The sequence below is a fragment of the Quercus suber genome, unplaced genomic scaffold (genome assembly GCF_002906115.3).
Source record: "Quercus suber isolate HL8 unplaced genomic scaffold, Cork oak 2.0 scaffold_25, whole genome shotgun sequence".
NCBI lineage: Eukaryota > Viridiplantae > Streptophyta > Magnoliopsida > Fagales > Fagaceae > Quercus > Quercus suber.
This window is the reverse complement of record NW_027069490.1, coordinates 1,648,170-1,663,157: the sequence shown is the minus strand read 5'-3', so window position 1 is coordinate 1,663,157 and position 14,988 is coordinate 1,648,170. Positions and strand designations below refer to the sequence as shown.

The following is a 14,988-nucleotide window of genomic DNA, read 5'->3' as shown; positions in this document are numbered from 1 at the left end:
AGGAATGAATAAGATGAATGATGATAGGATTGCATTTCATGAGATTTGTAGTAGCAAATGAAAATGAATCTTAAATCTCTTACGACGGTTTCTGTGTTTCAACACACTATGAGAAAAATGATGTATGTATTAATATATGAGATACTTACAATAAGCAAAAAAAAAAAAGAACAAATTATGAGGAAGGCAGTGGAAAATTGAGGCAATGGTAATAAATAATAACATATATTTTTATCATTTGCAAAGATTGTAGGGACACAAGATGTTAGGATGAAAAAAAAATTTCTTTATTTAACATTCTGTTTGTTTCGGCGACAACGTTTTTTAAAAAATGAGTCATTTTGCGAAAAGTATTTTCTATAAAACTATATTATTTTCTTATGTTTGATAGCAATCTTAAATGAATTGAAAAATAATATTCAAAATTTCTTTATTTAGCTTGCTGTGAGATAGAGTTGTTTTTTTTTAAAAAAAAAATAGAAAACAATCTCTAAAAATAAGTCATATTTTTTTATGCTGACCAAAGATAATTTTTCATTGTCTATTTTTTTATGTTATCAAATACTGTAAAATACGAAAAACTATCTTTACACAAGATTTTCTATTGAAACAAACAGAACCTAATTGTTCAGTCAAATTAGACACAATTTTTCACAAATGATTGAAATGAATGATGCATATGTTGGAAATATGAGATATGTTCTCATTTTAATTTTTAAGTGCTAAATCTACACCAAAGTTTGTTGGTTGTTTGGTTTTTTGGTCCTATTTTTTTAATTATGAGACTCTCACAGGCCCATGGGCCAAATCAGCATGGCAGACTTCAGTCCGATTATTGCATCCGATACATGATCCATGATCCACTTGAAATCGGGTACTTAACACTACGCAAGTACCCAACCCACCAGCAGCTTCGAAAACCAACCATCTTTGTTCTTAATCTAACCAGAATCTGAAAAAGTCCCCCCACAAAATGGACACGTGGCGAACACCCAGTACACTCCTCACTTTTACCACCACAGTAACACTGTAAAACATTCTGTCATCCCAACCTAACGCACACACGGACACACATTTTTTCATTTCATTCATAGCTTTGGCCGCCTCTTTGACCTGAGCTAACTGTGTTGATACCAGTGGCAGATCGCTTTCTCTTCCATCAATGGCGGAGCCTCAAAGCGACAAAACCCCAACTCTGTCAGAGGTAACAGTAACATTCTCGTCCTTTGTCTTCCAAACTCTCCAATTGCTTCACTTGTTTCTTTTTTAAACAAATTATTTAAGGTGGATCTATTTTTGTTTGGTTAAGTTTGTGTTCATTCAAGCATAGATCTTCATTTTTTTTTTTGCAGTGGCTTGTGATTTCAATTGATTTTTGTGTTCATTATACGATTTTTTTATGTGGGTCAATTAATTTTTTTTTTCGTTTTTAAGAAAGTGATGTGATTGATAAAGATGTAAGCTTTAGATATAAATCGGGTTGTATTTGTTGTTTAATATGAACGATGAAGCCTAATCTTTGTCCTGGATTGTGAGCTTTGAGGAACCCGTTTTTTCAACATGAAATGCACTTAATTGTAATAGAATGGTGAAAAGGAATAGACTTGATCTTTTTTTTTTTTTTTTTTTTTTTTTTTTTTTTTTTTTTTTTTTTTTTTTTNTATTTTTTTTTGGGGGGGGGGGGGGTTGGGGGTGGATGGAAATTTATGTTGTTTGAGCAGCCATTCTAGGGATAAGCTCATGAACAGACTATGTGGATTCCTAGTTAGGATAACCGATAATATCACCTGTAAAGAAACCAACTAAAAAATAATGCATTGAAATAATTTGATTTCATTTGAAGACAATAACATATGAATGAATTGTAGGATAATGTATTGATTTCAATCTGTGTTAGAAAGATTTAAGGTAGAGTGTTCTGACACCAATGCATATTGTAATAGTATTCTCAAAATGTTCAGTTAGTCTCCCCAATTTAGAATACTTATCATGATAGCTTTTGCACTGTTTTCCCAGCCCATTACTCCAGCATGAATTTAGAAGTGCTGATTAAGTGGCATTTTGGTACTGTAATCTTGTGAGTCAAATGCTTAAACTTCTTGTGTTTGGCTGTGAGTTCCAGAGTGAGCTTATTGAAAATACAGTAGAAAGTACTGCAGTTTATCTAGTGCCCTTTGATACAGATACTGATTGAAATCACACGTTTGTAACACAAATATGTGTTTTTGCACAGTGGTTTGGGTTTTATGAATTTAAGTGAATTGCCTAAAATGCCCTCACTCAAATTCACTAATGACCAAAAACCCTTTTGTGAACCCATCCCGTCTCATTTCTCATCAGTCAATCCTTGTTCTTGCTCTGTCCCTTCTATTATGTGACACACCAAGCCTCCCCAACCATCTACCCCATGCAATCACTGGAACTGCACTTCTTAAATAGAATTTCTTCAGAAGGCTTTACCAAGTGGAGTCAGTGGACCCTATTCTTACTGGGCTTTCAGCTATCTACGCATCCCTTTAGGATGGTAATTTTTGCATTTCTGTGGAGGTTGACATAATATTTTCAGGCCCTGCCATTTCCATTTTGGGATGTTTATGAAAATCCTATCTATTTGTAAAATAACTAAAGCTTGTTAGGGTGGTAACATTTCTCTGCTAAATGCTTTGACTTACAGCATTACCATTTAAAAGAGAAGGAGAAGCCAGATGCGGGTACTAAATCCGTGGAAGTAAAAGAGGTTGAGAAGCCAGTAAATGCTGCCTCTGATGAAGTCGTATCTGAGAAAGCTGAGAATTCACCTGCTGCTGCTGAAGAAAGCAATGAAGTTACCCCAGTTGCCACAGAAGAAAGCAGTGAAGTTAACCCTGCTGCTGGGGAGAGCACTGAAGCCAATTCTGATGCTGTTGAAAACAACACTGAAGCTGCTCCAGCTGCTACCGAAGCAAGCAGTGAAAATTCTGAAGAGAATGCTGGTGAACAAGAAGCTGTTGAAGAGACACCAGAGATTAAGGTTCCTATGTCTATAACTTCCCTTCATTGCTACTTAATTGTGTTAATTTACTCACTGTTTTCATCTTTATGTTTCGTTTTTGTTCACTTATATTAATATAGTTTGGTTACCCAGCTTGAAACAGCACCTGCAGATTTCCGATTCCCAACTACAAATCAAACAAGGCATTGCTTTACTCGATATATTGAGTATCATCGGTAAGTCAAAGTTGTTTTGAAATTTCCTTTCTCTTCTTAAACTTATTTAGGTTATTTATGTGCCAGCTTGGCACCAGGCAGCTTTTCTGACAATATCTTGATTCTTTTGATCTTTTAAAGGTGCATAGCTGCAAAGGGGGAAGGTGCCGCAGAGTGTGATAAGTTTTCAAAATATTATCGTGCACTTTGCCCGGGTGAATGGGTATGTATCTTTTATGCTTTTGCATGTACATGATAGTATAATGCTTGTCTTTTCTTATCAATCATCCTAAGGTTTGTTTTAACCATTTAGATTTTAGATAAACTCCTATTGGCATTTTGTCCATTGCCGTTATGTGTTCGGTAACTTAAATCCAATCAAATTGAGAACCTCATGCCCCCAGTTTGTGCTGATGATGCTTAATTGCAGTTTGCTATCAATTAGAAAGTTTAAGTGCAAAGCTGAAAGTAATAAGAAAAGGGGTACTGAACCCCAGCACCTTTCTTATTTTGGGTGGGGTGGTTGCTGAAATAGTACCACCTAGATTAGTAAGAACTAAATACCTCTTACCTGAAGTCTTTACACAAGCTGGTTCATTGGATCGAAGTCTGGAGTATGGACTTCATTTGGTTGTCACCTAGTACTGTATGAACAACTAACAATTCATGAATGATGTCAAGAGCATTGTAGCTCAATTGGTTGGCACTTCCTAGAGTTTCTATCAGAGACATCTCGGATTCAAATCCCCTCACCCCCAACTATCAAATTATCAAAAAAAAAAAAAAATCAAGAATGATGATAGTATATACATCTTATACTTGATGGACTGACTTAAAAAGTTGTAAAATGTTGCTGTTCTTTTCAAATGACTAAAATGCATTACACCTTTAAAGTTTGGGGTAATTTTGATTTTAGCCCTAAAGTCTAAATTTTGGATTTTAATCCCTAAGTTTAAGCCTGTTTTAATTTGGCCATTCTGTCCATTCTCGTTAATATGTGGCTATTAAATGCCAACTAAGAACAACACAGCATAGTATTTTTATTCAAAACTAGCTACATCAATATTTATTTATTTTTAATTAATCCAATTTTTTTCCCCTTTTTATTCCTTCTTCACTTTTTTTTTTCCTACTTCCCATATTCATTTTCTCTTTCATCATAGTTGGATGGGCAAACTTGAGTGCCTCCACCAAAAAAATTTCCAAAACTTTTTAAAATAAAAAAAAATTCTGGTTGGTTGCTGAGAATTCTAAAGATAAGAAGGGGGGAAAATGTTTGGGCAAACAAATGAATCCTAGCCAGAATGCCATTGCTGTTACATGCCTTCATATCTCTCACTTCCATGATTGTATCTTCGCCATTGTGGTTCACCGTGGTTGATTATCTGTCCAATTTGGTATTTGACTGAAGAAACCTGTGGCAAGAGGCTCAATTTTGGGCAGTTCATGGCTTTTGCCGATACATTGATCCCTAATTGGAATTGACCTGGCACTATCACCGCTACTGAGTTGGCTTGGTTCTGATCAATCAGAACCGGAGCAAGGCAACACAGTGGATTCATCTCAAGTGTTGAAGGGTGGCACATTGGTGTTGTCATGTGGACTTTAGCCAAGGTGGTAGGACTTGATGTGGGTTTGAGGGAGTAGGTCTTTGGGGCTCCAGGTGAGTGTGCTTGGTGGTTTGTAACAATGGTTCGAGTGGTGATTGGCAGGTTTGTGTTCAGTGCGTGTTTCTTGGAGTTGTTTAGTTATGCTCTTGATGGTTGATGGAGGCATGGTGCTGGCTTTTTGTGAATTGGGTTTGGGTCTCATTTGGTTTGATGTGTGTTTATGGTGTTTGGGCCTGCTTGCTGTGTTTTGTTTTGTATTGGCTGATCAGGATTTGATTTTATTATTTAGTAATGTTGTGTTCTGTTGGTGGTGCCGGCGGCTGGTGAGATGGTGGTTTGATGGCAGGGTTGGATTGCCTGTAATTTGTTATGATGTTGGAAAATGCTCTTAGAAAAAGCTGGTCAGATAGTGATGTGTTGGTGGGGTTGGATTGCCAGTACTCTGTTTGGATGGGGAAGGGATTGGCGGAGGCAGTTGGAGTGAGGGCTAGTGGCGGAGACTGGAGAGAGGAAAAAGGGGAAAGAAAAAAAGAAGCAAATGAAAAGGAAAATATAAAATAGACGCAATGGGCATGAAGGATGATTGATCGTGGCATTTCTTTGTGATGTGCTCAAAATGGTGTAGTTATAGTGAAAGAAAAATGGTCACAACATCAATGGGCATGAAGGAAGGATGAGATTCAAAACATTATATAGGACAAACATAGAAATGTTTAAACATAAGGAAACAACATCAAAATAACTCCAAACTTAGAGGGTGCAATTTGCAATTTGGTCTACAAACTATTATCTAGTTACACAATACAAACTGGAGCATTATCACAAATTAGATATTTAGCTTGTACAATTAGGCGTTACTTTCTGGCAACTTAAAATAGTGGAAAAGGTTACTGCTGCTGAAAGAAACTGGTATCTAGTTACACAATACAAAAAGTATCATCACAGCTTAGGTAGATATGCTAAACTATTGTTGGCTGATTGATCATGGCATTTTACAGACTGTAATTTAGATGGAATTTTCCGTCACTTCTTTGTTTCTTGGGTGAATAGGTTGTGTTAACATTGCTCTTTTAAGCAAGCTGTTGTGTTCTTCATGTATGCCAGGTTGACAGATGGAATGAGCAAAGGGAGAACGGAACCTTTCCAGGTCCTCTGTAGATGAATTTCTACTAAATTCGAGATATGAATTTCTTTAATGAGATATGGATCCTAAGGGAATGTCCCATTAAAACAGTGAGTTAATAAGAAATTTTCCTTGCTTGTTGGAACTGTTTCCAGTTCAAATACAGAGAAATTGTTGCTCATGAACAAAGTTATTGTTTTATTATCACTGAGGCATTTTTCCATCTTATATATCTGCTTTAACTGTTCTGTAGCAGTTAGAGGTTAGTGATTGGAACTCAAAAATAAGTATGTAGAATTTACCTCAGGGGTATTTTGTACGGCTATAGCCATCACATAATAAATCATATTGTTTCTTGATAAAGTTTTGTTTGATAAGCCTTGAGAAATTTGGTATGTCATTGCTTAAAATTCTTTAGTCAGAGGTAATGTGCTTTGGACTAGGTTATTTCATTTCTTGACTTGAGGTCCTGTCATATTTCTTCCTTTCATCCTCTTTCAACTATACGATTTAAGGGACTTATCAAAACTATATGATTCAAAGGAGATTAATTTCTTTACACCTTCAACATGTCTACTACATTTGGCTATTAAGGGCAATATAAATTTTCTGCTTGCTTCAGCCGGATTTATCTAATATCCATCCTAGTTTGTTGATCTTTGGTGGCTTTGTATTTTTTTTAGACTCTCATTATGCCCTGTCTAATAGACGACCAACATTAAAAAGATCGGCAATATTCTCTTCTTTAGCAACTTCAACTTCGGAATTATATAGCATTGATTTCTGAAGTTACGAATCACATTGTAACAAACCTATTACATAGGTTCTTACTGTTGTTTCAGCCTGAGGATGTGCTCTGTTTTGTTGCATTGGTATGCAGTGATCTGTTTTGACTTTGGTTTCACCGTTTATATGTGTAATTCTGTTTTCTTGAGCTGCGACCTAGGCTTTGTAATGCCTGTTTTTGTTTCTACTCAATTTAAAGTGAGCAAACAGAATTCCATTCTCATACACAGTTCTGGGGTTTTACTATTTTACCGATTCATCCCGAAAAAAAAAGAAGAAGAAAGAACCATAGACAATGGCCAGGGTATATCTAACAATTCCTTGAGTTATCACGGCATGTCGTATAATGAAGTAGCTGGGGCAACAATTTCCCACTAAAGTATGTGTTCGGCTTATTAGATGCTTCACCTGTAATCGATCTCAATCTCTGTGGGCAAGATTCCTTCTGGATATTCAGTCTGAGTAGGGTGGTCAAATGAGTTGAGTAGTAGCAATTAATGAGTGATGCATCTAATTTATTTCAACACAAATCTAGCTTAAGCTCATAATAAAACTAAGCTCATCACAAGACAAAATTAACTGATAAAGTTTGTTTTTTATCAAATGAGTTTGACCCTCTACAATGAGTAAGTTGGTTAATCTTTTTCACGCGTATAGTAAATACTATAATTAAAAAACTTTATCCCTTCACAAATTTATTATAATAATTGATAATGCTTAAAAAATTTATTCCTTCACAAATATTATTAATAATTAAATTATAGTTGAAATCATATCATTATAGGTAATTAGATATTATGATTTTTTAAACAACTTGTAAAAATAAAATTCACCAACTTTGCATCTTTTTTGTTTTTTTTAGTCAAATGCGAAAGAATATTTCGCTCTGTGCTCACCATGTGGCTGCGTGACCAACCTTGCTTCTAAGTTAGAGCAATTCATATATTTTATAAATTTTTTAAAAGTTAATTTTATATGTTATAGTATATAGTTAAAAGAAATCTTGGAAATGTATAGCATAAAATTTTGAAATTGATATTTTTTTTAAGGACATCTTGGAAACATGCATAGCATAAATTTTCTAAGAGATTAAATTATGAAAAAAATGTGGTATAAAACTCATGTTTTACCCTTTTAAACCTAACATATCATATCATCTTATCACATATTTAAAAAGAAGCACAACCATTCTCAATCAATTCTAATATACATATATAAATCTAATCAAATTGAGAAATTATTGAGCTGTTATTAGGTATAGTAAGAGTATTAAATTTTAAGTAAAATACTTTTTTTTTTTTGAGAATATTTTAAATAAAATATTGATGTGACAATATCTTATTAAATGGTATAAAATATGAGTTTTACACCTTATTCTTACCTAATTGGGACTTATTCTTACCAAATTCGGATTCATCTTTTAAGGAGAGATCGGAAACATGCATGGCATAAAATTTTGAAATCACGAAAATAACAAATATAGGCAATGGAGAAGTATGTCTAACGAGGACAAGCAGTTGTCAATGGAGAAGTTTGCCTAACGAGGACAAGCAGTTGTCTAATCTAACTTATTGATAGATTCCTTGATTATCACGGCATATTAAGTACTTTTAGTGCAATAATTTCCTCCAAAGCATATGCTAAATTGGTTCAGATATGAGAAAGAAGATTAGCCATAGCTGGTCGTGGCCGACAATTAGCGAACAATGACTGAGCCTTGGGCAAGGTGAGCCCACTCCCTTCACTCATGTCCACCATTTCTTCACCAATCCTATCCCACTCAAAGCACTGTAACAGTGAACCCAAAGCCAAGCCAACAACACGCACGGCTAACCCTTCACCAGGACACCCTCTCCTCCCTGACCCAAAAGGCACAAACTTGAACCCATCTCTAACCCCTTCAAACCCTTCAAATCTCTCTGGCTTGAAACTCCTTGGCTCATCCCAAATTTTAGGGTCATTATGTATGGCCCACATGTTAACCAGTAGGATAGTGCCACCTGGGACTTTGAAACCACCCACCATGCAATCCTCTGATGACTCATGTGGTACAAGTAATGGTCCTGCTGGGTACATACGCATTGTCTCATTTACAATGCAATGGAGATAAGGTAACTTGGCCAAATCTGCTTCATCAATTAGCCTATCATGTCCTACAACATTGTCAATCTCGGCTTGCACCTTCTTTAGGACTTTTGGGTGGTTCAGTAATAGCGACATTGCCCACTCCATGGTCCCAGCTGAAGTGTCGGTTCCAGCAGATAGTAAAACCTGTACACAAATCAAGCAAAATCATAGTCCTCTATGTTTATCTATATGAGCACTTATATGGTCTCAGATTTTGAATTTTCGTTCAGCCAAAACTTTTGATTTGTCAAAAAAGTTCCTATTAAATAATTATGGAGAAAATTGCGAACTCTTTAGTCTTTAATTAAAAGAAAAGAAAAAGGAGAGAAAATATGGAGAATTTTTTTTTTTTTTTTTAGAGTTAGAGAAAATATTTTTAGAAATTTTTTTAAGGAAAAGAAAAAAGTAATTAATTGTTTTAAAATTTTTTTATGTTTTCTATGAAATGTCCTAAGGGAATCAGTTAATTGGAGACATAAATAAATTATCTATCTAGCAGAAATCTTGACTCATCTATATATCTATATATATAATAATAGGTGAAGCAGAGAGAGTGTGAAATTAAATTCCAAATTAGAACTCTAATTGTGTGCCACATGTACACACCAAATTAGAATTCTAATTTTGTGCCATGTGTCTAGAATCTAAAATTGAAGTTAAATTATGCATCATGTGGCTAAATGTATGTGGGCTTATTCTCATTAAAACCACTTCTATGTATTGGGTCAAGTGAGTTACTGTGCTAATTAAGTTTTTTCTTAATTTTGCAGTCAAACGTGAAAACCAAAGAGATTAATATTGGTGATAACAACTTGGTTTGGGTACATTGCATAATTTCCAAAAAAATAGCAAAGCCAGAGTTTGCATCTTTGTTATAAATTGCTTACAAAGTTTGCATCATTACATTTGCAATGAGTTTCAGATTAAAGTGTTTTCTTCTTGGTTCTGACATTGAGTTTTGTTTACTATTCACTTACAAAGTTTGCATCTTTACATTTGTTATAAATTGTTAGTATGTGATTAGATGCACATTATGCCTAAAATTTACTATCCTTATATTTGGCTTTTTGTTTAGGTTTGGCACCTATAACAATGAAGAAAGCACTGCTATGGACCGATGGATGATACTTTTTGTAGGCTGCAAAGGAACTTAGTGATCAATGGAATCTCACGTGAATTGGAAAGGATCCGGTTGTAGATGTCTGGATGGCAGATGTGAGTCACTATGTTTTTAAAATTTTCAATGAAGGTAAAGGTTATGAACAATGTAAATTTTCTAGAGAGAGTTATTATTCTATATTTACGCAAGTTTGGTCGCCTTCTTGAAGTAGATTACTCCACCCTATCTTTCTACTAGAATTTTTTATTCAGATTGTTACAATTTAATCCGAAATTTTATTTGAATTTTCCTATTTTTGTTACTATCATATATTATCATTCCAATTGTTCAATTAGAATTTGAAATTGGAGTCCAATTTTACTATACACGTGTACAATCTAATTATTTTTAATTTTGCTGTCATGTGTAGAAACCAATGAGATGAAATTAATAACACATTAAACACTCATACTTTGGGAATCAGTGGTATCAATCTAAATCCATTGGACCTGTTTCGTGATAATACAATTATGAAGGATGTATAAAAACACGCACAAACTCATCTATCTATAAAAAGAAATTGGAGAGAATTTCTTTTATTAGCCATAGAACTTCAAATGTTTTTTCTTCACACAAATGCCCATCATGTTACAAAATAACCCATCATAAAACTACAAAATGAGTACAACTCTGAGAGGGTTTTTTTTTTTTTTTTTTTAATTTAAAATTTTTTAAGCTACAAAAATTTCAATCACCAATAGAGATTAAGGATTCAAAAGCGTTAATGGATCTTTTGGATAAACATTGTCACCAAGTTTCATCTTTCTGTGTAAAATATATATACTGCTAAGTTTGTTAATAAAATTTTCTGGTTAATAATATGAATTTAGACTTAACTAATGCTTTTAAACACGAATAAACTCATGATTAATAATATATTCATTCCCGTGCAGTAGCACGGGGCTACATACTAGTTTTAATTAATGGACAAAATTTAGCTACAAAATTGATTATAATTTTAGGCTACAACTTTACTCAAAATCATTTTATTAGAGGTGAATTTTCACAAATCTTCCATTGGATTACATCTTCTTCTTTTATCATCCATACTTACAAAATTTCTAAAAAATTAAATATCAATAGCTAGATCATCAATAAATTGTTTAAATTGCTAATTTTTGTAGTTTAAAATTATGAATAAAATATAAGTTTATAGATCATATAGTAAATAGTATCTGATTGACACAAAACTTGATATATATATTAAAAATGTAAAGAACATGCAATTCAATAATTAGATTTTCAAAATATATAATAATGTTTAGTTTATTGAGTAAAATTCTTGCCTTAAACTACAACAAATTTTATAACTAAATTTTGTCCTTAATTACTTTGCTATCATCTTTCTATTATAAATATCTTTATCAAACTAATGTGATGTCTACATATGTAATGCAAAGCTCTCAAACAATTGTTTATTACCAAGATAAGCTTTATTATGTTCTCACAGAAACTAATGTCAACTTTTAAAACACACAACATAAAGTAAATAAGAAATTTATTTACTATTATGTTGTTAACTTGTTAACGTAGTATCAATTTCATTCATGGTATAATTTGAAAGCCATTAATAAGTAAAATGAAAAAGTTTAGGAAACAATTTTTGTCACAACTTACTAATGTAATCAATTATAGTTATGGAAAAAGATGAAAGGTACATGTTTAAGTAATTATCCACTCATCATAGTCATCCATTTCAACATGATTGTAGTAAAAATTGTATATGTATGCTAAAAATTAGATCTTTTACTATCACGCACTTTACCACAACGAAGGGGTCATTTCTTTCAATATACATGCTAGTTTTGCCTGCACTGTTGATTCGTTGAAGTAATAATACTCAACTACTCCTAAATTATAGCAAGACTCCTGCCACAAAAGATAAGTGTGACTCAACTCTGTCCTGAGAAATTGGCAGTGTCTTTTGACATTTCTCCTAATGTGTTAATGAAATTTCAATGCAAAAAAGTGAGAAAGGTCGACTTTCATTAATACATTACAGTTTGGTCGTTGAATGTATTCACAGAGGTCCTATCTTTTACTTTTCTTTAAGAAAAAAGAAACAAACAAACAAAAAAACTTTGGTGCAGAAGTTAGATCTTACCAGCATGATGCCTCTGATAATCTCATCCTTGAAATACTCAGGTTCCGATTCTTGCTTAGCCAACATAACTTCAATCAACGTTTTCTTCTCTCCCTCACTTGATCCCATTCTTTTATGCTTCTCTATCAAACTCTGCATAAAACTATCTCTCTTTTCCTGCACCAATATCAACCTCTTTTCTTTCCCTCTATTCCCAACCCACCTCAAAAATGGCAAATAATCTTCCATAATCGTTACACCCCTAACAAGAAAGTTTCAGTCACAATCTCCCTAATCTTCCTCCCTTCCTCCACTTCACGCTTCCCAGCTATCATCCTCATCATCACGTTGAGTGTTAGTTCAAAGAACAACGCTTTCATGTCCACAGGCTGGTCTTTTTGGCTTAGGAGGCGGCGAATGAGTGAGTGAACTTCATGGCTGCGTATGTGTGAAAGAGTTTGGACACGATGGGACGAGAGTATTTCAAGGGAAGCGATTTTGCGAAGGTTTCGCCAGTGGTCACCATATGGAGCCCAAGTGAGGCTGGTGTAGTTGTAACCAAGGTGCTTTCCTGCGAGCAGGCGTGGCCGGTTGGCGAAAACAACGTCGCGTTTTGTGAGGCATTCTTCGGCTAAAGAAGGAGAAGAAATAAGAAGGACTGGTCGAGAGCCGAAGTTGAGAAAAACTATGGGCCGTATTTGTTTGATAGGTTGGAGAGAGTTTGGTGGAGAGGTTTCTTGGTTTTGAGAAGGTAGAGATGGCCAATTATTGGGAGAGTAGGGAAGGGGCTTGGAGGGAGGTTTTGAAGCTTTGAGAGAAAGTACTGTGTGAAGACACAGAAAGCTACAAAGAGCAGAATTTGGAAGAACATGGTGCTATGCTAAAGGGTTGGAAAGGTGTGGGATTGGTATATATGAATGTCAGCTCTAATTTGTGGTGAGGAATATGGCGTAAAAACACCTTTGTAGATCCCACCAATGTAGATCCAACTCAAGTGAAATAAATGTCATGTATCTCCATTATACTGGGCCGGCCCATGCATGAGGCGAAATAGGCCATTGCCAAAGGCCCTCAAGTGAAAGGAAAGCGGCCCCAACATTTGAAAAAAAAAGTACTAAAAACAAAATTTGTTTCAGAAGAAACTTGAATAAATTTGATACATTTTTGTACTAAAAAAAACAAAAATTTGAAACATTTTTGTAAACATTGGTAACCTAAATAATTTTTTGGTCTAAAGAAAATCAATTATCCCAAAAGTATCATCCTTAACCTCTAGATAAATCAAAATTNGGGGGTGGGGTGGAGGGGTAAGGGAAGATAATTATCTTTAAAATTAAATAATAAAAATATAGTGGGGAGGAAGTTAAGAATAGTATATTATAATAACTAGTCAAAATAAATTCATGTAAAAAAATGACAAAGAAATATTATAGTAACAAGAAATTGGAGTAACGAGACAACATTCAATTTGTAAGATTTATATAGTAAATTATAAAATGTCCCTAGCATCACTATTTTATATATATGAAACGATACTGCCTATTATAAATTTTACTATATAAGTTTTAGTGTTTTACAAACAATCAAGGATATCAATACATAATCCAATTCCCAAACCAACTCTATTATAAATATAAACAATAACTTATATCATCGAGCCAATCTTCTACTCAAGGTAGAACCCAATCTCATATTAAGGATATAAATAAAGGGAAAAGTTACCGATGCCCAAAGAGTATTGGTTTAGAAAATATTTTTAGAAATTTTTTTAAGGAAAAGAAAAAAGTAATTAATTGTTTTAAAATTTTTTTATGTTTTCTATGAAATGTCCTAAGGGAATCAGTTAATTGGAGACATAAATAAATTATCTATCTAGCAGAAATCTTGACTCATCTATATATCTATATATATAATAATAGGTGAAGCAGAGAGAGTGTGAAATTAAATTCCAAATTAGAACTCTAATTGTGTGCCACATGTACACACCAAATTAGAATTCTAATTTTGTGCCATGTGTCTAGAATCTAAAATTGAAGTTAAATTATGCATCATGTGGCTAAATGTATGTGGGCTTATTCTCATTAAAACCACTTCTATGTATTGGGTCAAGTGAGTTACTGTGCTAATTAAGTTTTTTCTTAATTTTGCAGTCAAACGTGAAAACCAAAGAGATTAATATTGGTGATAACAACTTGGTTTGGGTACATTGCATAATTTCCAAAAAAATAGCAAAGCCAGAGTTTGCATCTTTGTTATAAATTGCTTACAAAGTTTGCATCATTACATTTGCAATGAGTTTCAGATTAAAGTGTTTTCTTCTTGGTTCTGACATTGAGTTTTGTTTACTATTCACTTACAAAGTTTGCATCTTTACATTTGTTATAAATTGTTAGTATGTGATTAGATGCACATTATGCCTAAAATTTACTATCCTTATATTTGGCTTTTTGTTTAGGTTTGGCACCTATAACAATGAAGAAAGCACTGCTATGGACCGATGGATGATACTTTTTGTAGGCTGCAAAGGAACTTAGTGATCAATGGAATCTCACGTGAATTGGAAAGGATCCGGTTGTAGATGTCTGGATGGCAGATGTGAGTCACTATGTTTTTAAAATTTTCAATGAAGGTAAAGGTTATGAACAATGTAAATTTTCTAGAGAGAGTTATTATTCTATATTTACGCAAGTTTGGTCGCCTTCTTGAAGTAGATTACTCCACCCTATCTTTCTACTAGAATTTTTTATTCAGATTGTTACAATTTAATCCGAAATTTTATTTGAATCCGACTACAACTTTATTTTGAATTTCTTAACCTCTAGATAAATCAAAATTCAACGGGATAAAATGTAAATCCAGTCTAAAAAATTATCCACAAAACAATCTCAAATCAAAACAAATTAAAAATCTCAAA

The 14,988-nt window shown here is 33.7% G+C and overlaps 2 protein-coding genes across 2 annotated transcripts; one reads left to right on the top strand and one right to left on the bottom strand.

Moving 5' to 3' along the window:
* The first annotated feature begins 996 nt into the window (after window positions 1-996).
* On the top strand, window positions 997-6,282 carry LOC112025661 (cytochrome c oxidase subunit 6b-1). Its single transcript, XM_024058336.2, has 5 exons — window positions 997-1,204; window positions 2,675-3,010; window positions 3,125-3,207; window positions 3,328-3,409; window positions 5,901-6,282. The coding sequence occupies exons 1-5, from the start codon at window positions 1,163-1,165 to the stop codon at window positions 5,952-5,954; spliced, it is 597 nt and encodes a 198-aa protein (XP_023914104.1). The 5' UTR covers window positions 997-1,162; the 3' UTR covers window positions 5,955-6,282.
* Window positions 6,283-8,136: 1,854 nt separating this feature from the next.
* Window positions 8,137-13,024, bottom strand: LOC112025663 (cytochrome P450 81Q32). The gene is given in 4 exon segments (XM_024058339.2): window positions 8,137-8,976; window positions 12,096-12,343; window positions 12,346-12,765; window positions 12,768-13,024. Coding segments are annotated over 4 exon segments (1,467 nt in total). The 5' UTR covers window positions 12,946-13,024; the 3' UTR covers window positions 8,137-8,355.
* Between the last annotated feature and the right edge of the window lie 1,964 nt (window positions 13,025-14,988).

Bases quoted from the DNA above. Each gene is read 5' to 3' on its own strand.
- LOC112025661 (XM_024058336.2), top strand. From the start codon at position 1,163: ATGGCGGAGCCTCAAAGCGACAAAACCCCAACTCTGTCAGAG. The intron at 1,205-2,674 runs GTAACAGTAACA...TTTGACTTACAG, and splicing joins AAACCCCAACTCTGTCAGAG to CATTACCATTTAAAAGAGAA. The intron at 3,011-3,124 runs GTTCCTATGTCT...TTGGTTACCCAG, and splicing joins AAGAGACACCAGAGATTAAG to CTTGAAACAGCACCTGCAGA.